General features: G+C 35.0%; 1 protein-coding gene across 8 annotated transcripts in view; it reads left to right on the top strand.

Moving 5' to 3' along the window:
- Positions 1-27,532, top strand: part of LOC109543812 (homeobox protein homothorax) — a 250,340-nt gene that overhangs the window by 119,516 nt on the left and 103,292 nt on the right. For 7 of the 8 annotated variants that reach the window (XR_007281844.1, XR_007281843.1, XM_019913687.2 and 4 more), the window contains one exon: positions 18,105-18,113. The exons of the other annotated variant lie outside the window; for it this stretch is intronic. Coding sequence is in view for 5 of the 7 variants with exons in the window: in XM_019913687.2 (XP_019769246.1) it covers positions 18,105-18,113 (9 nt within the window). In the remaining 2 variants the exon portion in view is untranslated. The remainder of the gene's footprint in view (positions 1-18,104; positions 18,114-27,532) is intronic. 8 annotated transcript variants of the gene reach the window in all.

Here is a 27,532-nt window from a genome sequence, read left to right as displayed (position 1 = left end):
GTTTTTTAATATTATCCAACTTTTTTTATGACCATTTATACCACGGGTGGGAAATTCATAGTACGTCTTTGTGGCTACATAATAGCAAATGTAGCTGTTAATGATAACTTATGTAAAAAATATATCAGAAAATAAATGTTTGGGTATTAAGATTAAATCTGTCCGGAAAAGGAGGCTCACTGTGAAGGAATGGGAAATATGTTCGTGCTTTCTTCATGAAAAACGCAAATTTTCACATCGACGGAAACACAAGCTGTTTGTAAAATGAAATTTTCAGAGAAAGGAATTCTGTTACTTGAACAAGAGTACCGTTGTTTCAGTGTAAGCGACCAAAGGCATTTAGATTCAAAGTTTTTTTTATTTTCAACTGTAGTCTATACATTGTGAATATTTGTATCATAAAAACATTTTCGTTAGATTACCTTCTATCGCAACCCACAAAAAAATAAAAGTAATGTTTTTGCGTTACAGAGAAAAAATACGTACATTACCAGATGCTGTTAACAGATAAGAAATAGTCAAGTACAGAAATAAACAACAGATCACTAAAAAATAAAACAATAAGACGAACAAGCATTTATTAGCAGTTTCCTGGACCACGTTGGGGTACGACTTATCAACATTAGGGCATCGTTATGTATTATTTCGATTTTACTCGATAGCTTCTATTTGGTTTTGAAAAACCTCGAGTTAAATTATTCGGGTTATTCAATTATTAATTCGATGCAGTTTAAAGAATTCACCTTTGCGAAGGAGAAAAAAACGATTAATGCGATAAATTAAAATCAATACAAAGAGGGAGAGAAGTTAAAAATTACTGATATTAAAGTGAAATGCAATATCAGATAATTTTATTTAAAACCCAATAAAGGCGTAGATTCAATTAATGTAAATTATTTAATACATTATAATTAGAATGGAAGGCCGGGCTTTCTTTGAGTGAACTGGCGACTAGGTTTTGGCCTATTCTGACGGTATTGATAAAAAAATTATAATTCACTACAGTACATATACACTTGTAACTTTTTATATGCTCGTTTTTCTATATAGGTGCGGCCTGTTAATACATAACTTAATATATTTACTTTGATTACATAATTCTAATTATTATTTCGACCATTAAACACGATATACAATATATGTACATTAGTAATCTATCGATTATTAAAGTATGAAAGACCACGTATTGACGCTATTCACCTGTTTCCTGAATTTTTGGGTTTTTTTTATTTAAACGATTTCATTTGTGTAATGTAAGCATTAAGTTTTCGTTAAAAAATGTGCATATTTTTGATATAGTAGGTACTCGGTATAATAAAGAAACCCATTATCATAAATAGGAACAAGTTGGTAGACAAAAATGTATTCTATTTATCAATGGCAAAAAGTAAAATATGTGCCGTTTATGCAAATTGCCTTTGAAACGCGGTAACGGTTCGAATGCGCCATCAACATTAGACCGTAGGATGATCGCATCGGCAAAACGGGTCATTGCAATCACTTGTCAACTGCAAACACCTGAGCATTTCCATAATTGAATCTATTACGCTAAAAACATCCTGGTTTCACAAAGATAGAATGTCTATTTAGTTGGAATTGCAAGAAGAACGAGAAAAGATTCGAACTTTATCTAACAGGAAGTAGTTCGAAGTCTTGAAGCGATAACGGCGTTGGCCAGGAAGAAATTTCGTCCAGAATATTTGCGTTTCTTTAAAATAATTATATTTCTTCTTTGCTTGGCTGTGGGAGGATTGATGTTTACCGACAAGAGAACATCGATAACAGTATTTACTTGCATCTATGGTGGCAAATATAAACTTTACAGTATCAGCATCAAACTACATCAAGTAAAAACATTTTCACTACTCTTCAACACAATTTGAGACGTTTCTAATATAGATAATTTTTGGTCGTAAATTATTATTTTATGCATTGTTGCTACTCGTAATCAATGTCAACACGAATCTCCTCTTCACTTATAATTTACGACTTTTACGAATATTTATGATATTTACATAGTGTTAATTAAATTAGAATATCAAGTGTAATCAATTATACTTACACCTCCTTGTCGTTTTTACCACTCGATTAAGAAATTAGTGTTTCAATAAATTTATTTCGATTTTATTACTTTAGTTTATTGCTGTGAGATATCGGTTTTATAAAAACATCGTTGGACACACCGCGCTGTTACTACAATAATAGTAATTTTAATAACTGGTTTATGGTTCACATTTTATTGTTTCGATGATATATTGCAGCTTAAATGCTTCCACACAATGTAAAGAAGGCAAATACACTTTTAGAAATTTAAATGTTTATACTAATTTAATATGTATTTGCACAATTTGATACAATGCTACATTTTTAGTCTCGGAAGTAGACTGCAATTATTTTAATGATACGATTCATATTTGCGCTCCTTGAGTGTAGAAGTGAATGCCTGCTTGATAAAACCAACTCCGCAATTATGAAGAATAATGAAAAAGTTGTGACAATAATGAGCTTTTCCGAATGTAATAATTCAAACAGGGATAATAAAAGGGGTTAAAAGAAGCGAGAGCGTTCGCTTTTAAATTAAAGTAACTCGGCCAATTTAAAAGAGTCGCATCCAGATAAAAGTACGACATTATCAGTTGGAACAGCAAATTTAGAATGTTCATTAACGATATCGTTGCAGAAGGAGGAGGAGGAGGGCCATGATGAATTGCCCTGGAGTTCCGTCGAAACAAAAGAATATCTCTTCGCTGCCCAATATCTTAATTAAAGTTGCCGATTTATTCCCCTCGAGCGAAGTCGCTTTGTCTAACGGCGACGAAATGAAATGTAACTCCAGATATAGGCGACCGTGGACCAAGCGGGAGAAAATAAAAGAGAGCGTGTTCGTTAAATTACACAATTTAAAAGTTCGTTTCGTGAAATGAATAAGTAAGTATAGCGGAACCGAACTCATTTCCATCGGGATGGCGGTGTCGTCAGTGTCATTTGTTTTTATCAGAAGTCTCTAGGGTGTCCGCAAATGCACGATAACAAATTGTCCGATCTCCACTTACCTCCTCTTTCTTCCTAACTTCTTTCCAGATATGGTCTCGCTGCCAACTAGGGCAATTCCAAATTTGCCGTTTAAAATTCGGGTTGATGCTCATTAACTTACCAGTACAACAGAGTTCTTATAGTTCTATTAATACCACCTGGCCCAGAAGTAACGTTGGAGTCTTTCAGTTCTATGCAAGATGATTTGTGAAAAATTAGCATTTCGAACATAAGAAATACTGCAAAGCAAGCGGTTAATTTTCCCGAAGCTGGTGCAAGCAAGTAGTGCACAGTAGTGGAAAATACATAAGCTAAATGAACCCTTTAAATCTTTTCTGTTTGCGTTTCTGGATTGCATTTTCTCGAAAACTTTCCGATATACCAAAATAAAGCCAGAATACAATGAAGGAAAAACAGTTGTTTTTGCGTTAGACTTTGAATGATATTTCATGCTCCACGCATAGGAATAAATAGTGAACCAGGCAGCAGTTGAACTTATCCATGTTCGTTTTTAAAGAAAAAAGTCATTGTTTTACAATTTGTTGGTTTCTGGTCTACCAAATTTGCGAATAACAGCAACAGAAACATTTTAACTTTACATATTTGCGAATCATTTAGCTTCTTCATCTTTCGGATTTGTCATCGTTAATTAATCATCCTGTTTAGCACAGTACCTATGTGCCATCCTGTAATAATGTCAAAATCGTTTGTTTTCGGAAAACAGGTATTTTTTTAAATTTGAAGTATCAATGAATATATAATTTTTTATAAAATGTCCTAGAAACATCATGCAAAGTTTGAATTTATCAGTGGCGTTTAAAATGTTCGTAATTACTGTGTTAATTCTTTTGTTAGTTTCGGAAAATGGAACGTTTTGGAAATTAATTAAATGTTAGCTTTTAAATATTCTAATCAGTTATGCCATGCTAGAAAATGTTTGCCTAGTTCTAGAAATTTTACTCAGGCAAAAGGAAAAAGGGATTTGGTATAACTATCTAGGGCCTTTTAAAAATTTTTGTTTGCCTTCAAAACTATTAATTCTGGGAAGAAAAGAAATAGGACTACAGAAGGCTAACAAGTAGAGATGAACCACAATTTGTTTTAAGAAACCTCAATTAATTAAGTCTCTTTTTTAAGGTATTTTTTAATTTGCCGGAAATTATCTTTACTGGGATGCAAAAATCAATACACCTGCAATGAGTGTGATTTTCAACTGCCCCATCTTTATATAAAGTTTGTCAAATACCTGTTTAAATTAAAGCTTGAATTTAAAAGAATAAATAATAAGAATACAAAATTGAAACAAAATTATGAATTCCATTTTTTACAATTTTTAAGTTTCGTATATACCTACCGTTTCCAATAACCTTTTTTGTTTCACTTATCATTTTTTATTAAACATTTTTATTTATTATTTTTTTTGTGAAAATCTACAGAAAACTAGGGATTTTTTAAGTGACCATCTGGGGACTTTAATTTTGATGATCTGACATCACTGATTCTAGTTGTTGTATTTTTACTTTTCTGTCTTTAAACTCAACTTTAAACTTAAGCTTAAAATGAGTCGCTCTCTCAATTGATAAATATTGTCACATTTGAAAAACCGAAAATGTCTGTTTCTTCTAACAGTGTAAACGATTCTTTGCTGCTTTCAAAATGATTAGTTTTTCCTAATACTTCCTGTATGGTATAACATATAAATAGTGAGAAACCCAGTTGCGGAATGTTGATTTAAAACATAGCTTCCTAGAAATTTTATGAAAAGCCAGTATTGGATCGGCTTAATCAGATTCGATCAATTCTTTCCTTGTCCGTTTATTCAATTATCGACCAATGCAATTCCCGTTTCTTCTAAAAAACGCATTCCCATTACATAACCGCCGACCGTTTATTAATATAACAACGTATATTTGATACAGATAATGAGACGTTTTAATTCATTCCCTAACCGGTATCAATACGTTTTAATTGGACGAATCATAATGATTTGTAGTTTTCTATCCAAGCGGGATGCCAGTCAGCTATAGACAGTCATGTCGAGCTCGAAACGAGTCAATCTTCTTCATCAAGTCTTCAGACAAACTGTCTTTATCGTCGATAAGAACGCCCATCACCGAACAACAGCATCTTTTGAATCAGCTGGTTAACAAATTGTGCTTTGAGACCGAAATTGATGAGAGTGAGCAATGCGTTTTGATAAATACTATGCTAATTTCATAGCTATGGGGAGTCTGAACTTTAGGTGTTCGAAAGTTGATAATGTTTCTAAATATGTTTCGAGTGAGATGAGATGAGAATAGTACCAGGCAAACATTTGTGCATATTAAATCGTGACATATCCAGGTGAAAGTGAACACACTTTTGTTGTGTGTGTGAATAAATAATATCAATCTGAGATCAATGAGAGATTGTCTGATGGTGAAAAAGTTTGTCCAACTTCAGAAATAGAAATGTGCTGCTGCGAGAATAATATTGATTATTATTTCGAAATTTAATTAAACATGGCAATCCGAATTTGAGCAATAATTAAATGGAAAAAAAGAATCCAATTCAGTTTGTTTTCGCCCTGCTTCATTCATAGTGCCAGTTTTTCACGCCAATCGAGCCAAGCGTTTTTTTTATCAAGAGGAATGAAAGGTAACCAACCAAGCGACCGAAGTACATTTATTTAACGACACTATTTTCATTTCATAAAATCTATATAGTATTAAGGTTCTAACGCGAACAAAAAAATTATTTGAATAGCCGTAATGTTCGAATATGAACGTATTTCGTATAATTTAAAGGCTGAAAGAGAATCAATACATTCCATCCAACAAAGAAATTGGATTGGTCACTTAAAAATAAGAAGCATGTTTCGACTTTCGCACCTATTTGCCGTATTTTGCGAGTATTTTTGAACGTCTGTTGCGATTCAACCAGTGGAATTTTTTACTTTTACTTTTACCTTTTCTAAATTATCTTTTGGTAATTGGTTGGGCTTTAAGTCCTTCTGAAACTTAATATAGATGAAATTTAAACAAACAGTGCTTGATTTTAGCGGTGAGTAACAAAAAAAACCGAAGAACAGATAGTTCAGAGAAAAATATATGTTGATGAAGATCTATCTGATTTGCCCTGAATTAATTTGTTGATGTTGGGAGACCTTTAACATCCAATTCAAATTTTTGCTCATCGTAACTACGAAATGAAAACAATTCTTTGTCGGTACATTATAATTAATATTTAGCGCTGATTGTAGATTAATTCTCGCAAACTTTTTATAACACTTAAATCTAGTTATTTTTTAGGTTAGTTAATGTTCTTGTGGACTTCGTTCTTTGAGTATAAGCAGAATGCAATATTTACTGAGGTGTGACATAATCAGCGGGACTCCTATGACGATTTTCGCACTTAGTTGAAAATCGAAGCTTAAAACTGAATTATTTGCGTCAATTTTTTTTTATTGCAAAAATTTTGTTTTTTAATAAGTAAACTTTGGAAAAACAAATTTGGAAAATCTGTGGTTGCTTCCGGATGCAAACATTGCACATTATTAACATTATTAATTAGAACATTATTAATTTTCGTGTGTTTAAAGATTATTATTGACTTATATCACTGTAGCACATTAGTGGTAATTGCAAAATGCAAAAAAAGTCAAAAGCTTGTAGACACACGGGAACTTGAAAGCAAGCCAAATGGTACCAAAGTTGAGTTATCTGTGTCAGAAATCATACAAAACAATAATAAGACCCTCTGCACAAAGCAATTAAGGCTGAAAGTGCTGCATTTTTCCCACAGATAAAAGCAAAAATTCTTGTAACATCAAGCGTAATAATGTAGATAGTGGGTAAATAACACCGAGATTGTTTTATTAAAAAGATAATTATTGACGTTGCTCTAGCACTACAAAGGCCCATAAAGAAGAGATCGCGGTACGCCGCAAAGCAAGCCAATTCTTAAGAAGCAACCTGAAATAATACAAACCACCAATTAAATTAATCATAAAACTTAGACAAATATATACCGGTCTGTTTGATCTCTTTGTAGGCGCGACAATTTTATAGTTCGTAAAAGCTTGATGCGATACGCTGCCGGGAAAGCCGATGTTTATTTGGCGTTTGCCGGGAGATTCCTCTATTTTTCCGTAGCGTTTTCTTCTCGATTCAATGATCGCAGCTTGGAATCTATCGACTCGCATTAAACTTGCTTAAAAGTTTTCTCATATTTTTAACTCGATGGTGCTGCGTGCCGAAACCCCATTAAGGGGTCTTCTGGCTTAAACATTTTCAATATTCTGGTAGGGAGTTAAACCAGTTTAAATTTTATATTTTCATAACAACAGATATTGGAAAGTTTTGCAACTTGCGATACTATAATTGATTATCCAGTCAAGTCCCTTAAAAGTTAGTGGCATTCCCTTGAGTGCCGTAACAGCACACATGATACACTCGAGTAATAAAAAAGGTATTTTATTTAGGTAACTGGTGTCGAATGTGTAATGCGCTATAAAGTTTATATCCGGGTCGTTACTTGGCCTTAACCGCAAATCCCGTGCTTGGTATCTTGTCTTTTACGGGCCCAGCAATAAGATAACGCCAGAATGACCTCTTCCGACGATCTAAATGGCGTCGTCAGTCCCTCCAGACCACTTGACGTCGAATTAAACTCAATCCAGCAAGTTTTACATAAACGAGGATGTTTTATTGGAACGGTAATTGTTGACGTTCTTCTAATACTCTTACAGGGACCCTAAAAAAGCCTTAATGGAAAACTTAATCGGAGGGTAGTGGCTGTTTTCGTAAAGTCTCGACCGTTTACGTTGTTCTCAATTTTGAGGGCAAAGGAAATTTTACCTTTTTTCGACCATCTAATGTTCATTCTTTGATGTGCTTGTTCACTCAACACTAGTTTATTTTAATCATTGTCCTCCACTTTTATTTACATTTCTTACAACAAAACTTGAGCCCTAAGAATAATTATAACTCTTTATAACTTTTTTTATAATTATGCGCTTTATTATAACATGCGGTCATATATGCGGTGCAATACGAATTATTTTATGACAATGTGAATACCATATAATGGAATAATAGTCTTAGCCAAAAATATTAGATACTCATGTATACTTATGTGGATCGTTCAACATTTGAAAAAACATTTGGCAGTAAATTACATATTTCATCGGCAAGCTTAAGCTTCAGCACTTCTTTATTTGGAAAACATTAAGTTTAGGCTGTTTAATAATGTTTTTTGATTAAAATGTTGAGGGAAGTTGGTTCTTGTAACAAGGAATGCGATCCAAGAAATTTTTATTCACAAAAATCTAAAATTGGTTAGATAATTGAGTCACAGACTAAAAAAGAAACCGAAATATTTTCGGTATACGTAATCATGAATTTCTCAACAATGTGAAAAATTTAAGGTTTTGGCATCATCTGAGCCCGTTATGAGTTAATGAATTTTTCAATAAAATTCAAATAAAAACTAAATAGAAGTTGTTTTCACCGCAAATCACCAAAGATAACAGATGAATAGACAGAAAAGATCATTTCACAGATGGAACTAGACAATCTTAAAACCTTAGAGATCAAGAAAAAGTTCGTTTTCTACTTAGTGTTTGTGACTGTTTCTTTCAATCACAATTCTTACAATAAAGAACACTGAGTGGATTTCTTATAATATTTAGATGTAAAACAAGTTTTAGAGTTATCGATTCAGTGTTCAGTGTTTTGCCAGGTTGGAAGACAGATACTTTGATCCTTTTTTGTTGAATTAAATATTTGGAAATGTATCTGACGCTCAACCCTCGCGGTAGTTAATTCTGTCGACTAATAAATTTCCCACACTCAGCCAACCTGTCTGGGCTAATGTATTTTAAATGCGACTGCGTCTTGAGGAAATAATAAAAATTTTCTGTTAAATTTGCCGCCGAGAATATGCTCTCTGGCAGACGAAGAATTATTCCGCAACATTTGCATTCCGCTGCCATTTGAATGATTTTAATTTGATTAAATGCGTCTCGCGGTAGATCGTATCTTCGCACTGCCTGTTTCTACACTGTTTTGCACTACTCGTTGAAGATAAGGTTTAAATGATGCTGGATTGATGCAAACAACTGTTGCTTTTTTATCTGGAATCGCATTTTCTACGTTGTTTGGCATTTAGCTTGCTGTTATTTTCATGGCATTCTTCACAATAGTCCGACTATATCTAATCATTCAGTAATTTACGTCGATCAGCAGGCCTTTAGTTACATACATAACATTTGCGTTACGCATTACAGGCACCGTATAATGTATTTAATATGTATTCTATGGGGCTCTTAAGTGATCGTAATTTGCTAGATCTACTTCGGCTATATTTTCTGTGTAGAAATTTATAATCTTAGCCCTTCTTTGGGAATATTTGCTTAATGAAGGTCGCCGGTAATTAACATCAAGAACATTAATTACCCAAAAATCTGACCACTATGGCTTTCTGTTTCGAGGGAATTAGAAAAAGACATCAACTGCTACATTTCAATTAACTAAAAGAAAGCGGTAACATTTCAAGCAAAAAAGGTGTATATCTGCATGATTTCACGACAAACATAAATTATCCGGCGCTCGCGTGAAGGTAGCGTCCAGCCCTGCACTTAGAGAGGGTTGGACAGGGTATGACGGTAACATTGTGGCCATTATGGGCGTAAGACATGCACTCCACGAGAAACGTCAGCTGACCAAGACAAACGTTTCACACCTCAAAGGTGCTGAACGTTAATTAAAGTGGCGAATACAACCCCCCAATTCTGCAATGATAACACGGCATGCCGGCTCCTACATTAGAGGGCGTGATTATGGTCTTCTAGTCAAACGGTTCGGATTTTTTCCCGATCATTCCAATAGGAAGTTAAGAACTGTTGTTCTTAAGTCCAGAAATTCTGGTGCAATTTATCAGTGATTATCAATATACAGACCTATATAATCGGTTGCCGACATTTCATGGGTTAATGCTAGTTTATAAGCGGAATTTTGCTTTTTGTTACCTAACTATAAAGACGACGGTCACTCCATCTTCACATTTCCTAATTACGAACATATATTTAATATCACATGATCTATTTGCTCAACCATCCCTGATGATGACATGATTTAACCACTGAAGTGACTCCTAAAGTTCTCTTGAAAGGTTTGCACCGACAATTCATGCTAGTTACATACTGTAGGTATACGTAAGTGCTAATTATGCTAATTAGCAACTGTATTATCTTTATATGTCAGCATTTTCCACCTGAAACATAAGTGTTAATTCAGATTAAGATAGATGTATCTTAATGGTAAAACGCTTCACGTCGAAACAACGGTTGATTAAAAAGTCCCCATTTCTAAGCAGTAGCTGTATGTTTTTGCAATGCTTTTATCTTTAGCGACGGATTCGTTCTGTATACCTACCTATTCACAAAATGTACATTTTTGCAAATGTTTTGAATCTCAGCCAGTAGAATGGGAATTTAAGATTTGCAGTACTGCCATCCTTTAGGAACGTGTACGTTCATGTATGTACCCTTTTGATGCAAAACCATTTCAGATTTCCAAGACCTGCAAAGGTCTGCTTGGAACTCAATTTCTGGAATATAGAAAAGCATTTCGTCTAGTGCAAAATACCGTTTGAAGTAGCGAATTTGCTATCACGTCGACGGACCAAATACAACCGGGCTGTAGAAGGTGGCTATGCTGCTGCGAAAGACCAAGTCGGAACTCCAATTGCGAATATCGTGATTTGCTCTTAATCGCATTCAGACTCAATGGGGAGGAAAATTTGATTTCAGTCAGTATACGAAGCGCGCTGACATTGGAATTTCCATAATCGATGTGCGCTAGCTAGCGACGTCAGCAGGACTAATTAAAAATGTATGGCGTGTCACCACTTTTTTTCGCACAGCGTCGTTGTTTGATTGTTCTATTCCGCTGTAAATGACCGTCATTAAAAAAAAGATGAAACGAGGCCTGTTTTTCATGTTTCGAACGATTTTGAACGTGATTTTTTGCTCTCGTTTTCATTGTTACTTCATGCAACATGCTGATTGCAGTTACGATCTACTGAAATCATAAGTATTTAATTTTGCTCTGCAATCCGATTTAATGGCTGTTGCTTTACAAAGGCCACATTAAATTTTAATTTAACCGGAGACAGGCGGAACGGCTTGCTGGCCAAAAAGACACATGCTTTGTTAATTTGCAGCTTGTTGGCCCACCTATGGAGATATTTGCTTGAATGTTATTTTATTCATGCAATAATATAAGGCATGACTTGTTCATTGATTGATGTTTCTATGATCCCTGATGAGTGGCTTATTTTTGCTTCGGTCAGGCAAACCCTACGTAGTTTCCTATCAAAGAATTTTTCAAAACTGCTATGGTCTACGGTATGGTGTAAAACTTCGAACTTTATAGATTTTGAGATTAGCATTGTGGAAACACTGCAAGAAGGTGTAAAAATACGTTTTCTGTTAAAAATTCGCGGGAAAATCTAAAATAAGACGGCCTAATCAAACTTACCTCAGTCCAAAGGACCGAGGATGATTTCAGACATAGAGAGTTTAATAGGTTCATTCATTTAATTTTAGTTTTTGGCAATATCGGCTGGAACTGTATAGGGTGAAGAATTTAAAGCTTCTTCTTCACCCAAGAATGGTCATTTTCAAGATTTACTAAAACTCTATTTTCATTTAAAATCTAGATATCTCAAAAACGATATCAGCCTCTTTTGTATCAAGTAATTTGCGTTCGATTGGCATATTTAGCTTTAGGAATTTGTGAGAGCGTTTTTTTCTTTTGCACCTTTCAAAACCACCCTGTATAGAAGACTCGTGAAGAAAACCACTGAAACCACTAGGCAAACGGCGAAGGAACTTAGTGCATTAGACTTATTTAGAAAAGCTCAACTTAAGGATTTATCGTTTTTTTTTGGTATTTTTCGGGTCATTTATTGTGAAATCCGCTCAGTGCTCCTCCGGAATGGATTTAGGGCAATAAATAAATGGCCGGTTTCCATTTGTGCTCCACCGAAGGGCCGAAGATGCTTCCTTTGTCTATCTGCGCTTCAATCTCCACGGAGATATACAAACTGTCGGATTTGTGCGGTTTTGATTGAGATATATCGAGTGATGGACTCGGTAGGGTGCTGAGAACTACGCGTGGTTCTGATTTTATATTACATGTGCAGGAAGTTAATGTGCCTATATAGAGAAATCTTGATAAACGAAATGATCGAAATGCTAATGTTTGGATTGCATAACAAGCACTATGTGAGAGAATTAACCCGAACTACCTTGAAGACGTAAAATTCGTGAATTTACGTCCACTGAAATATTTCAATTTTGATGTTGAGTAACCTGACGAACTTTTCAAATAACCACGAAACGTAAATATTAGCGACACAAAAATCTGCTGAGTTACCTAAGTAAACGTATGCATTTTTTTCGGGCGTTTTTTACTTAAACGTGTTGATAAAACAATTTAAGATGGCTTAAATTTCGATAGCATCATCTTGGTGAATTCTCAAAGTGAGAAGATAATTTGATCGACACGGATCGAGTCGAAACGAGGTGCTTCCGCCGTCAAGTGCACTCAATGTTAAGTGCTCTTACGCCGTCATTCGATCGGTCATACGACACTTTCTACCTTCCAGATAAGGTGACGATATGACGCCGAAGATATATCACTGAAACCGATGCTGACCGAAATATTTAGGGTCCGTTTTGCGCGAAGATTCCGTCAAATGGCGCACGGATGCTTTTATTTTTATACACGTTTTCTCGGTTTTCACAGATAAATTCAATAGTTTTTGAATTGCAAAAGCAGGTCATTCAAAATCTAACCCGGTTAGTTAAAATTATGTTGTTATACGTTTAGTTTAGTGTCTATTTTGGTGCATATATTTTTTAGTTAATCATCTTGGATACGGAAAAATTCAAATGCGACCACGATTCAAGATTCACCTTACAATAAATCCATAAGCTTTTATGACCTGTTCGCAGTCACCCGTAAATATTTACAAATCTCATGAGCTTCCTGCAAGCTGGAAGATCTTTGCGGTATAACTAATACACTATTCCTATATATTTAAGCCCTCTTTCGTGCCAGTCTAGCTCAAAAAATAATTTTGGACCATCTTCCTTACGATGCAATAAAACGCAATGCAATGCAATGCAACGCAATGCAATGCATGCAATGCAACCTATACGACGCAATAAAAAAAAACTGCGTCTCCATTTTTCTAGAATTTGACAGTAAAAATATATATTTTTTTAAATAACTAAGCACGTTCTCACAAAAAGTCGCAAGGAAACAAATCAAAACACTTGTTGGACCGATTTGATCTAAAGTAAAAAAGTCGATTTGAATAATCTGTATTGTGAAGGCTCTAAATCTTCGTTCGGAAAGTGTTGATAGATGGCCATCGCATTATTTTCCATTACAAGGCAAAAACGTCAGCCGACAATGGCGTGTTGGGGTGGATGGGTTTTGGGTATGGGCGTAAAAAAATAGGCGCCCGCTTTTGCTTTTTTCCAAACTAATCTGAATTTCAAAATGCAGACGAGGGAGCATCACAGGCATAACATTAGAGCGCCCCCAGCATCGAAACTTATCATTAGGATAGTTTGGCGTCGTGTCGGTAACATAAATCCGATCCGTGCGATGTAAATACATCTTTTGTCAGAAATCTGATAAGACGGCGTCGCTTTGGGGTTTAATTAAGCGAAGGTGACGGTGGACGTCGGCGTCTTAGACATACAGATAACAAACTAGCAAGGAGGCGTCCTGACAAAAGGCCACGGGCGCCCTTTCTTGAATAGCTCGCGGTTCGACGCTTTGCTTTTGCCGTATTCGAAGTTGTATGTGTTCTGGTCGCCTATCACAACCGTAAATCTCTGAATGCCTTTTGTTCGCTTTTATAAATTTCTATCCCTGGCACAGAAAGGAAACATTTGGGTTATTTCTAATGATGCCAAGAAGGAATTCGACGAGGGAACAACGATGGACGCCAACAAACATGTTTACTTTCGACACTCGGTGCTACAACACAAAGAAAAGAACGAGAAACGCGATTTACGACTGGCTCCTTCCAGATCGCGCATTGTGCTAAATTCAATTATTTTTCCAAATTTGCATCATAGTGAAACACCCACCCATTTTCCATTCAGTTGCACAAATATCCACGCAGACCGAAAGCCGAAAAGTACTGGGAATCGGCCGTCGAAAATGAGACAATTGCAGCAAATAATATAGAGTAGGCCTGAGTAACACTGTGTTGAGATGCGCTATTGCGTTGTTGCCGCTATACGTCAGATTTACGAGACCCGGGACTGGAATTTTCACATCTAAAAAAAGGTCACATGTTTTCTGAGTAACGTTTTACTACTTTGTTCAAATAACTAAAAAAAGTATTGTAGATTTTCCCAGCAAGAGAACTGAGTCCAAAGAAAGTCGACGAGTTTTCTTGGAAAATCAATCTCTCATTTTTTTTGCATAAAAGATTCGGTTTTTCGGTTCTACAGTAAAACTTTAGGAAAACCGCGGGTTTTCTGCTTAGAGGTCGTGTTGTTTAGAAATAGTGACCTGAAAGTGAAGAAACCCCAGTTTTCAAGAGTTTTTCTGATAAATGATTATAAACTTTCGCTCTTTCAGTTCGGGAAAATATTTTTGGAAAAAGACCCAGAAGTAATTATTAGGTTTTTTTCCATAACTCGCAGCTGCAAAAAGTTTTCCAAAAATGTTTGCAAAGGGGTTAAGCAGGCGAGTGTTTCAATAAAATGTATCCTATAATTTCTCATAGAAAATACCTGAAAATTGTCAGTATTTTAAGTAAAACTAAAAAATAATGCGATTTTTGCGTAAAAAGAATTGCTTAATAGAAATTTTGTTAAAACTGGAATGACCTGAAAATTTAAAGAAACTATAAAAATATTCAGAGCAATAACGACGGCAAGTTTTCCAAATAATTTTTTTTTAACTTTTGCTCTTTGGTCGTTTTTTCAAGATAATCTTAATTACTTTCGGTAAAAAACTGAATTAATTATTTCGTTTTTGTGCCCAAATCGAAGCTGAAATGGGTTTTCTAAAGTTCCCTGCAAACCGATGAATGAGTCGAATTTTCTAGCAAAATTAATTTTGTCATTTTTGGCGTCATTATTGTCTTTCTCTCATTAAGACCTCATTATTGTCAGAAAAAATCAATCAACATTTTTTTTTTGCGTTTTCGATTCAAAAGTTTTAGTTTTATGATCAGTTTTGGAAAAAAACGGGAGGAATTGATTTTCGTTTTTGTCCCGAATTCGACGACGAAAAAGTTTTTGTAAAATTTTTACAAAGCTATAGATGTATCTTGTCATTTTTCGCGTAAAAAACCTCCAGTTCGTCAGTATTTTTAAGTGAAACTCTACAAAATGAAGCGTTTTTGAGTAGAAAGTAAAGCAAGAAAAAAATACAATCAAAATTACAAAACCATATTTTTTTAACAACTCTACAGTTTTCACAGGTATGGAGGTGACGAGATTTCCAAATCTGTTACAAACTTTCGCTTATTGTGTTCGTTTTTTGATAGAAAAACATTTAATTTTTGTTACAAATTCGAAACTGGAAAAAGATTTCAAAACTTTTCACAAGGCGAAAATATCTTAAGATTGTCTGAATTTTAAGTGAAACTTTAGAAAGTGGAGTTGAAAACATTTAGAAGAAAGTAACTTGACTGAAACTGGTAAATTCTGAAATTTTGAAGAAATTTTAAAAATATTATTAATAAAGGGCTCTTAAAATAAATTATAAAAACAAGTAAAAAAAGTCATCGACATTTTCCCAGCAGCGGAATTGAGTTACTGCACCAGTGCGTTGTGTTGGCACATCAAACCATTTGCGTAGCACTGCGCCAGCTCAAATTTATGACCCAAATGTGTTTTTCTTTGTAAACATAAATTCGAGGTTACGAGGACAGGAATTGACATTTCGAAAAAATACGTTTGACATTCAACGAATTCTGTTGGATTTACCGTTTATGCTTGTCTATTTTATCGTCACTTTCTGTATAATTCCATGATTACCGGAGTTTTTAAAGTTTTAATAATTATGAAGCAATATGTATTTCCGTAATGTTACTTAGGCAGATTACCTTGAAAAACATTGTTGCCGTCTTTTTTCATATAGTTTTTTGTAAATTTCTCAGTTTTTATTTACAATTAATTTCTTTTACTATTTTTTATGTACTCCTATAACAGCGCCAGAGAACATCTCTAGAGGAATAACGCCAATTTTGAGTCACCCTGTAGAACTTTTTATCATAAAAGTGCATTGGAAATACGTACCTACTTATCGAGCTCAAGATTAGCAAAATTGATCGACCGCCTTACAAAGCCTCCAACTCTAACATAACTGTAGTTCAATCGACAGACCAATCTAGTCGATTTTCGGAATCGTGACTGCTTAAACCACATGAACGAAAAAAAAACACGAGAGAAGCCTAGTATAATACCGTTTCGCCACGGTCATTAGGTAATTTAATTAAAAACGAAATGCCATTCGTGCTGGAAACGTAATTAAGAAGCCACCCTTACATTGATGTAAGTAAAATGATTCGAAATGGACCGCAGAGCCGCGAGTGGCAACAACGCAAAAACCAAATGAGTTGTGGCAAAAGTAGGTGTGGCAGGCAATAAAACCTTCCAGCCTATTTGTGTGCAGGCACACATTTTTTCCATTTGGTCATTAAAACAAACTATAACTGTTGGAAATGATTTTTCGCGAAATATTACCCAACTAATTGCGGGCTTGTTCTACTTTCATTAGGGCTGTGATAATTGAACCACGTTTTTTATCAATTGGCTTCAAGAAATCAAATCGTTCTTGAAACAAGGCATGTATGCTTTAAGGAGCAGCCATACTCTCCAGAAAGCTGAACTTGATGTTAAATCGTTGAGTGAAGAATTGGTTTGAAACCACTGGTTCTGGGTTGAGCGTGTTCTGAGCTGTCTGGCTCATTTGTTCCAGCTGTTCTTCCGAAGTCCAGATGTTGAGAATATATGTATTTCGGGTCCATTACATCATAGCTTTAGGCTTTATAATATCGTTTTTTCCATATACGATTGATACAGTACTTTCATATTTGGAATGTGCAAATATCTCCATTGATATCTGATATATATACCCACGTTTTGTGTGTGTTTTGTTTAGTCGAACAAATATAGTAATGAATGCATGAAGCGGATGGCAGTAGGTTTATGTTTCCTATTTGGTTCTGTCTAAAGGTTTCTGTCTATTTCCTTCGTAATAGGTGAAGGGAAAGGTAGTAATTGCTTCTTCCGACATTCCTTCAACTTCCATCATGATTCCTTTTTGAGGAGTTCAATACTTTTCTGTGATGTTGCGGAAGTAATACCCAGGCAAAAACTAATATGAATAGTTCCAATGGTGGTTATTTGAATAATGTTGTCGATTCTGGCTCAGTCTAGACATTGCTATTAAAAGCAACCACCTCTCGGGTTAGTCGAATTAATTCGCGGTCGTTATTAGTTCGTCGAAAAAAATAAAATGGAGGATCCCCCCGAATTTCGAATTGTTATGTGTTGATCAAGGAAGAGACGATGGCCTATTACGTTGGTAATTGTGGAAATGGTATTGCTTTTTTAACCAAATACGCGGGGTGATAATAGCCCCTGATTACATCGTTCAGAACTAGATTAATTCTGTAGCGCTCCCCGTCTCAAAAACCCAACACATTATCATAATGACCCCCAGGAAGACCTTAACGGCCTGCTTTTCACTCAAATAAATTTCCCGACCTAATTTTCAACTTTCTATTGGCTTAAATTAAAAACGTGAGTTACATTCATAAAAGGGATTTTCCCAGTTTTGCCATTATTTCCATATTTATTGGACATTACTCGTAACTGCCGATTTACAAAGGTGCTGTTTGTTAAATAGCATTTGAGAAGCAAACGTATTAAGGAAATATTATCAAAGCCGATTCGTCGTTGACTGTCAATATTTTGCGACTATTCTTTTTTTCAGTTTACATTGCATGCTAATATTCTAAAGTAACTTTGTTTGTTTCAGACGCTATGGGTATGTATAGGATATATTGCCACAGCTGTCCGTCAGGTTTGTGAAGTGTACCTACATCTAGACGACCAACACTCTGAAGTACATTTTACTAACTCATTTTCGATCATCACTCTTCACTGCATTTTGCGTTACTTGGTTATTTGACAAATTGTTTCAAAAAGCTACAACTTTCGACGGCCATTCTCTTCCAGTTAGAACATACCAAAGTTCAAAAGAAATCGTTTCCCTACTTGTCCCAAATGGGACAATTTACGTATTTTTAATTAAAGTGAAAGGGGGTCTTCATATATCGGAATCACGCAATACGTCATCAGTGTCTAAGTTTTACTCATTAAGCGACGACTTCAGATTTTGTAATTTGCTCAGGTTTTGGCGATATTTGCAAGACGAACTCTAAACATAAATAGAATTCGCTAAGCGCTAGCATGCTTGTTTCTAATGATGGTTGTCCAGTGAATATCATATTTTCATATATTTATTGAATCACTATCGCATTAAAACGAACGTAAATACAAGCAATTCTATGACACTAATAGAGCATGCAAGCACAATAGCCCAAGCACTTATATCGATATCGAATGTAAATGCTCAATTACTCACATACATAAATTAAGAGGTTGAAGCATTAAGTTGGGTTTGTTATCTTAATGCCCGAATTAAGCTGAAGAACAGATGACGGAAAACGGCGGGTTTTATTGTGTATAAAGTAGCAGTTTTCTGGTGTAATAATTATCGGGAGCGTATCGACGAATGCCAATTGAGCGAATTAATACGAAACGCGCTCTAGTGGATCTAAATCTTCGGGCAAATCCATAAGACCTCGACTCGGCCGCTGGTCACGTATCTAAAATGTCGTAGTTATTAATCTAGTTTTTGCTTGAACGACACGAAATATATATTGGACTTCAGCGCACGTCAGTTCTTTGCGAGCATCCCGGCCACAAATAGATTACGTGATCCCATCTTATACATCTTCATGCACTACACGTATTAGTTCGGTCACAGAAATTGCAACACGTTATTTGGTTGTGCCAAGCCCCGCTTTCAGAGTTCCTTGCTTTAACACCCTTCTACGAAAATTCTATCAATTTTTCCTGCCGGGCACGTTAAACACTTCGTTTTCCCTTCTTTGTCTACGTTTACCCCCATACCTGTCACATGTTGGATCGCGGCTCAGCTTAAGCTCACCGTTTTGTTTCGACTTAAACGCCCCGAAACATTTACCATTAATTTTCTATCTTTAGCAATAATAAAAACCCCTCGAAAGTACATATAAATAATTCAACTTGGGGTAGTTCGTTTTTGTGTTTAGAGCCAATAAAACGTTTAGCCAAGTGGCTTTGGACTGTATCCGTCTCAACCATATAGAACTTATCTGCCAAAAATATTTGCTAATGAAGAACTAGTCTTATTTATACCAGCGCACAACTTTAAATAAAAAACTTAAAATAAAACAAGTAATATCTATTATACATGATAATATTTTAAAATCTGGTCTTTTTCAGGTTTCAGCGCATGAAAAATAAACAGTTGATCTAGAAAGTATTGCAACAATCGGAAATTTTTACGCAAGTAAATTCAGTTTCCCCTATATGAAAAATATAATTGTCGTAAACCACTATGAAAAAAAAATTCACAATTCAAAATTGTACTTTTGGAGAAATATTAAAAGTGCCGAAAATACACGATTGCTGTGATGAATACACATTAATACACTCTTGAACAAAAAAAAACTGCACACGATAAACATTATTCAATTTGCATCTTCCGAAGTTTATATAGTTTTGAATAAATTTTGAAATTTTTTTTTGAGTTATTGTTCGCATTTAATTCTCAACAATTAACCAGTATGAATTTTGTCAAAAGTTTGTAGTTAGTTTGAAATTATATATAGGACTAACACCAAGTCTTTTAACCAATATTTTACCTAAATTTGTGAAGCAAAAACACCCTGTGGAAGAAAATATCGTCGCAATGGCATATATGTGCCTGCGGTTGTTAAGCTTCATCTTCGCTTCAAATTTCCTTTTCATATTCATGATAATATGAGAGTTGATGAACTCTGAAATAAGTTACATTTGTTAATAAGTTTTTGAAAAATTTATGAAACGAAATAATTTGCATCATTTTGTTAAGAAAACTCCTTTAAAAGTGTATGTTCAGTAAACACAAAGTTTAATAATGGTATGCAGATATGCATATCGCATTGCGCTTTTATTTTGTTCCACAGGGTGTTCACAAGCGCGTTACAAGTTCAAATTCAGGCAAAAATGCCATTCTTGGTTTCACCCTCTGTAATGACAAACTGGTTCCAACTTATAACAAAATTCATAATGGTTAGTGATTCAGATGAAAATGCCCAAAATCAAACTCGAATCGAAACTAAAAAAGCTAACTAAGATTTAAATTGCTTTATATTTATCGTGCCAGGTTTTTTGTCCATGAGTGTATTTCTTTAAGAAAGACACTGTTGCTGCATAGTAGTATGGTCGAACAGAATATCACTAGAAACTGCAAGAAACTTGTTAGGAACTGGGTTATTTCTGATTATCCATGTGTTAGCAGGTGATATATTTCTAAAAACTTAAGAGCGTATTAAATACTATCTGCCGGCCTTGTTCTTGTAAATTGAGTTTCAAATTTCTGGTCCTTTTTGATCAATAAATCCAATATGTTTTGTCCATTTAATACATACCGAGCATTGGAAGGTATAACACAAAAAAACATGTTTTGTAAAATCAACAAAACTATCCGCCTTATCCAATCAAACGTTAAATTAGACAGTATCTGAGTGAAAGATTGATCAATAAATAGTGTTAGCTACCCAGATCGCTAAATAACTAGGAGGAAACTACGTGCTGATTTGAGCCAACAGTCGGGGAGCAATTAACAAATGAACAAAACGTATCAATCAAGTACCGAGAGGTGTATTCGAATGTCGCGATAGAGGTGATATGTTGTTTTATAATAATTAGTGAAATGGTTGAGAGTAAAGCTAATGTACGGCGCGTCACAAAACGCGTATTCATCTAATATAATGGATCCGCAGCTGACATCAATGTCGAATGGAATAAATAGCGGAGGGTGTCCAGGTGCCCTCAAATTCGCCAAGTCATTTCCCGACAGCGAGTTTGTGATATCGATTTTAACATCTATAACACCGTGCTTAATATTTTCAAGTCATTGAACCACCTTGCTTAAATGTTATTCAAACTGCCAGTAGTAATAGAGTGGTTGTTCCTGTTGGCATTAATTTATGTTAAAATTATGAAGCGACCTGCAGGGACGACATCACTTGATGGAGGATAGATAATGGTTCCAACATATTCGAGTTTCATCTTGGTGCAGCAAGTTTCGTTAATTTAATGCTCTAGAAGCCCCAGTCAATAATTAACCATACGCATCCGCAATTTTTATCAAACCGATTTAGAATATTACTTGCAGCTTCTACAATATCCAAGAATATTCCGGATGTATGCAGCCTATTTAATTAGAACCTTAATTATTTTCCATATCGTGGCATACCTATACGGATCCCAAAAACTAGCTAACTAATCTTTTTTGTTCACTTTGCTTTTCATTTAACTGGTGTCCAAATTACGCCTCGGAAGCGGGCTTCTAAAAAAAGACCATTTGAACCATACCGCGCTCATACCGAACGATCGTTCGACCAGAACCAGCGGAAAATTACCTTCATTGGACATCAACATGTGTGGCAAATAGGCCGTTAGATTTTTTTCCTTCGATAATACTGCATATGTCATGAAAAGACACTGGCCACTGAATACTAGCAGATGGAAATTGAAGTCAGCCAAAGCACTTAATCGAAACAAATCATTGAGAATACGCATATTTTTATGTAGTGGCCAAACACTCGTAAATAATAATTATCATTTTGTATTCGACTCATTATGTAAATAGCAGTTCATACATGGAATACACATATGGCGTAAAAAAGCAGATGAAAACAGGGGTTTTAATTCCGAATGCCATTAATGGAGTGCATAAATCAACGACCATCGATAGAACAGTGCTTAATTGTGATATACGCAAAACATCGGCAAAACGCCTCCATCAGATATTATCATTCATTTACATACAAATTCATATGCTGAAAATAAACACGAAGGTTATTGTCACTCTTTATAATGTGTGGAAGATGGCTTTTTTTGCCGGAACAAATATTAATCCGATTAGCGGATACGACCCCTCTGATTGTGCATTTCTCCCTGCAGTATTCGTGATTTTTCTATGGATCAAATCCTATTGATGGTTTTGGGTCAGTGACCATGGGCATTTTTATTTTAACATTATTATCGAAATATGTTTGTCGAAGATATGTTATGTTACAAAAGATTGCAATAACGGTTGCATTTGATCTGAACAAACCAAAGTAGTAAAACGAGTTAATCAAAATGAAAATTCAGGCTAATGCTTTGGCAAAGTCGATTTGCTGCACCGCTCAGATTAATCACTCAGTACCAATGGTGACAAATTGATTTTCATAATGAAGGTGGAAAGCTTACGAATTGATGTATGAATCTGTTACTTTTTAAGTAGGTACATGTGTAACTTACGGTATATTTTCTGCATGTATGAATTTCAAATTAGTGGAGATTCGCTGTTTCGGTTTTATATGGGGTGTTCAGCAAAGGATCGCTTTCGATCGATATGTTAAAAAACATTCGTACAAGAGGTTTGCGACAACAAAGTTTTTAGCATTAGTTTGGTACTGTAAATTTTTTCATAACTGGGCCAGAATCAACAACTTTCCAAAGCAAGGTATCGTTCATTTATTTAATCAAATTCTACCATTTTCTTACTCGTTTAATACATAGTTCGCAATGGTTGAAAACTGAGACCAGATCTCCAATTGAGATCATGTTTTGTAAAGGATGTTTTTGGGAGTATTTCAGATTTTTGAAGTTTGCCCCCAAAAGTCAACATAGCTACTTGCTTTGAACTTGTTTCGATAGACATTAAATTTGCTACGTACTAATCAAGAGAGCTTTGTGATATTTTTATCGGTTTTTGATCAACATCGTTACCAGTTTTAGTCAAAATTTATTATAAGTGAAAAGTACAGGAAATGTTAGCTGTGTTTTCTCTTAAAGTTGTCAAATTCTCTAGAACGGTCAACGCAGTACCATTTGAGTTATTTTAACTAATGTTGTTGAGACAATTTCAGGCCATAAAACTATTTCTTAAATGAGTAACAGAGTTTTTCAAAATCGACCGTTATTTCGTATGGTTACCGACAACCAGTAAAAACCTCAAAACGCGGTAGTCACCAAAATGCATCAAATTCAATAAAAATTGAAACAGTTTGACAAAAGAAAGGTATGCAAGTATGCATTTAAATTACCCAACAAACTAAACATTACAGTTAAGGCCTAATTTGCTCTATCTTTGAAACTGGCAAAATTCTAAATGTTGCGAGCGATTTGATTTATGTTTTAAGTGTGTCCACTGCATTTTTTATCTTATCGGTCCGGGTTTTTCTAAAAATTAAGTATTTTACCTAAAGTTTTCAGAAGTGGCAAATTGGAACAATACACAATTTCTGAATGTTCGCCATGTTCTTAATTGAGATAAAAACCGTTTTTTGAATTTCTACCTCAAAGGCATAAAGATAATCTTCAACATGAGCTCTAGATTTTGAAAACGAGTCCGAGAGGAAAAATGTTATCACTGCAAGACCTTAATATAAAAAATTGATTTTTTGGCATCACCCTGTTAATAACCAAGATGGGGAAAAATTCGAAAATAATTTTTTAGAGAGATATGAGTTATATCTTTGTCTTTGAGTGTTTATGTTGAAATCCAGAAAAACGTATTTTGATCAATGGGAAGCATGCCGAACTTTCAGAAATTTTCCATTGTTTTAGTTTCCACCCTGTAGGAACGTTATCGAGAGCCCTGAATTTACGGGAACACAGAGACACAGTTACACACTTTCTTCCTTCACTATTATTTTCACAAATACGAATACGTATATGGTCAGTATAAAACTTCGTATTGCAAAATGTTGCCTTTCTCGCTGTGTCTCCGAAATGAAGCCGTTTTAGATAGTTCACAGACTACTCCCCATAGACAATGAGAGCAAACCAATTATATTTCGTGCATATTCTCCTTATTATTTGTTGTATCGATATCAGTATAAACTAGCGCCTGTAAGAGAAGATTGGTGACTAGATTAGCTTAATGAACATGATAAATGCAAATCAGTGCGAGTCATATAAAAAAAGGTAACAAAGCAAGCCAAATGTAATTTAAAACAGATTTTAAGCAAGACGAATGGATTGTGTGGCGAGACGGAGTTAAAATCGCGTTTGTCGACCGATTGTCCGCCTGACAAGTTTTAAAGTGTTGTCAGTTTTTTTTCGGCCTACTAATTACATCAAAGTTGGGCCGAGGTAACAGAGAGGCTCGCGTGAAATTCAGCCAACATCTAAAGGCGGACGAACCGGCTGCCGCCATTGAATGCTACAAACTTGGCTGGAATACAATCGAAAGGTATCGATACAAAGGGATAACTTTATACGTCCCGTCAGCCATCGACACGTTCGTTAATTAGCGAGAATAACTCTAAATAATCTAAGAAGCTTTTTGCTCGGAAAACTTGTTAACGGAAAGTTCTGCACAGGGATGCATATTCCATAGACTGCGCGAACCAATCAATAGTATTTCCTATTGTTGATAAGTAACTAGCAAGAATGAGTAAAAAAGAACCCATCTACCATAAGGGAATAATTAGGTTTGTTTTAACCAAAAAGGAATTTGTTTTTTGTTGGCGTAGCTAAGGACGCATACTCTAATTAGTTTGCTGTAATTTACAATTTGAATTAAACACCTTATAGGTTTGCTCTATGAACTGTAGAGAGAAAACTAAAATAAAGCAAACATTTGACGCCGTGTATCTCGTAACTAAACGTTTGCAGGCTTACGTTTTTATAACGTTTTTGCGCATATAATACACCCCTAAAATTACTCGAACTACTTTTGGACTCCCTGCGTAAGCAGGGCTCTTGGAATAATCATTTGTATCCTTAATTACATAGGAAAAATTTGCTAAGCAGGACAAACAATGTCTGACTCAGGGAGCATTTAAAAAATGAGTTTAAATGTTTCCGGAAAATCGCCGGAGTTTAATGCTATATATTTTTTTAGTAGAACACTCTGTATTTCTACAATTATTTAGGATTCTACTGCCTCCTCTAGGTATAAATCCGTAAAATGTGGTTCAATTTACTTTTACCGATTTAAGTAATCAAATTTAAATTTAAAAAATGTTATGATGTGGATATCATGTGTCTTTCAAAATATAAAGCTATTTTTTACAACGTATATTTTCTTCTAGTTAGTTTGGTAAAAGTTGTAAGTTTAAAATGCAACACATCTCTTTATTAGCAAATATTTATATATGCCTAAAATTTTGCTAGAAATCATCATCTAAAAAATCCTTACATAAAACTTAACATTGAAATCAATGATTTGCAATTAATCATTTCATTGGTCGGCCTAGCAAATAAGTCTTGCCTAGCAGTTTTTTTCAGCAAATGTCTTTTGAATGGTCGTTTTAAACTGTACAATTGATGGGTAGAAAAATACAGGGTGTTCGATCTCAAATTATGGTGAAAAATAACTTTATTTTTTGAAAAGTTTGTCATTCCATCTTGCACACCGTTTAGAAGATGCGTTTGCAGACGACGACGTTAAACGCCGAATATAATTTTTGAGAATTTTGCATAATTTCGGTGTTCTGAATCTCATTTTTTTCCAGTTTGGTAAAATAAGCCTGCACATCTGAGATATCGGACCCTACATATCAAACAAACAGGCTTTATAAAAAAAAACTTCTGAGAAAAGTGATTTCCAACTTATTCAACTACACAACTTTCTTGCGGTTTGGAAAAAGTTTCAGCTTCGGAATCTGTATTCATACAGTGAAGCTGCCTGAGTAAACAGACAATCATTCCGATTCAAATTAATGTCCCCAATATTTATTCTAGACAATTAGACTGGGGCGGATTACCAGACTAATCCCTAACTAGTGCGCCTCGGGCTGATCCTCTAATTTCGAACTTCTGGCCGAAACAAAAATAATATATATTTTCCGATGAACGGCATGCAATACACCTGTTAACCATATCCTTCGGGAGTTGTGTCGTGGCTCCCCTAATGTATGCGTCCGCTATTGTCTCTTAAACAGATTTTAATGGTCTCCCAAAACAATGACGTGCACCCCGAGTCATAACCACTAGGCGCGCGGCCCTAATAAATATTTTTCGCCCAGCAAAAAGGCAGCCGGAGAATCCACCCTCTTGGTGGATGGATGCCTTCTAATTGCCTCACTACTCACTTTATAATATTGGCGTTCTGTGGGGATTTTGTAATCGCCTCTATAAAGCGGTTAGTTAAAGCTATTTAAATGCAAAACCCATCTGGACTCAATAAGCATCATTTACGTGAGGGTATCAGCAGCTGACAATTTGAAAGCCTGACCATTAAGGATTAAGGGAAAATTTGCTGCTCAACATATTAAAGAAGAGTTCAGGAATCCAAGACCGAGGTAATGCCTGAGTGCTCTTATCAAGCTTATAGGTCATATAGTATTTTGTTTAACATTTGGATATTTTTGCTGACGCCTTTAGAGCCTGTTACTTGGTATTGAACTTCTAAATCCTAAATACTCTTTAAAACTACAAACGCTTTTCCAGGGAAAAACCAAGTCTATGGAACCAGTTGTTCAACTCGTTTCAGATGCTAGTACAATAATCATTACACATTTTACTTGTTTATCATGTTTTGCAATCTGTATCCATCATAATATTCTCCTTTTTTACCGCTGCCGTTACTTTCTCAATTATTTTCCGTCAAGGGAAAGCTCAATTTTCCTTAGAAATTAAAACAGAATACAATAAATTTATATATCAAGAAAATAATAAGAAAATCATATATATTCAAACTATGGAAAATAAAGACATAATTTTTACAGTGCCCGGCCACCGCGTATATAAATTGTGATCATTTAGAACTACATTAACATTGATCAATAAAGCAAACATTGTTAAACATGGAGATGTAGGCAAATAGCAATAAAGTTCTAAATAATAAATTTGCATCGATTTATTCGCCATGTACAGGTAAGGTAAACTAATCAGTCTGAGCTACTAGCAGTGTAAACGGCCTCAAAGGTTATTTTAATCTAACATTCCGTCATGCAAGCGTCACTAGAGAGTAATTAACTAATTTTACTCCCCGCTATTTGGGCAGCAATTGTTTAACTACACATTACACTTCGCAATTAAGCCTAAAGTTCGGACCGCTCCCCGTTTAATTATTCAATAAAATTGCTACGCTCCAAAGTTTTGATTAAATTAAAAATTCCTCAGCTTTAATTAAAATGGTTTAAGATA

The sequence above is a fragment of the Dendroctonus ponderosae genome, unplaced genomic scaffold (genome assembly GCF_020466585.1).
Source record: "Dendroctonus ponderosae isolate FM_Combo_2020 unplaced genomic scaffold, Dpon_F_20191213v2 Dpon_F_20191213_6, whole genome shotgun sequence".
Classification (NCBI taxonomy): Eukaryota; Metazoa; Arthropoda; class Insecta; order Coleoptera; family Curculionidae; genus Dendroctonus; species Dendroctonus ponderosae.
Note: the sequence above shows the minus strand (reverse complement) of the source record. Positions and strands in the feature narration are given on the sequence as shown.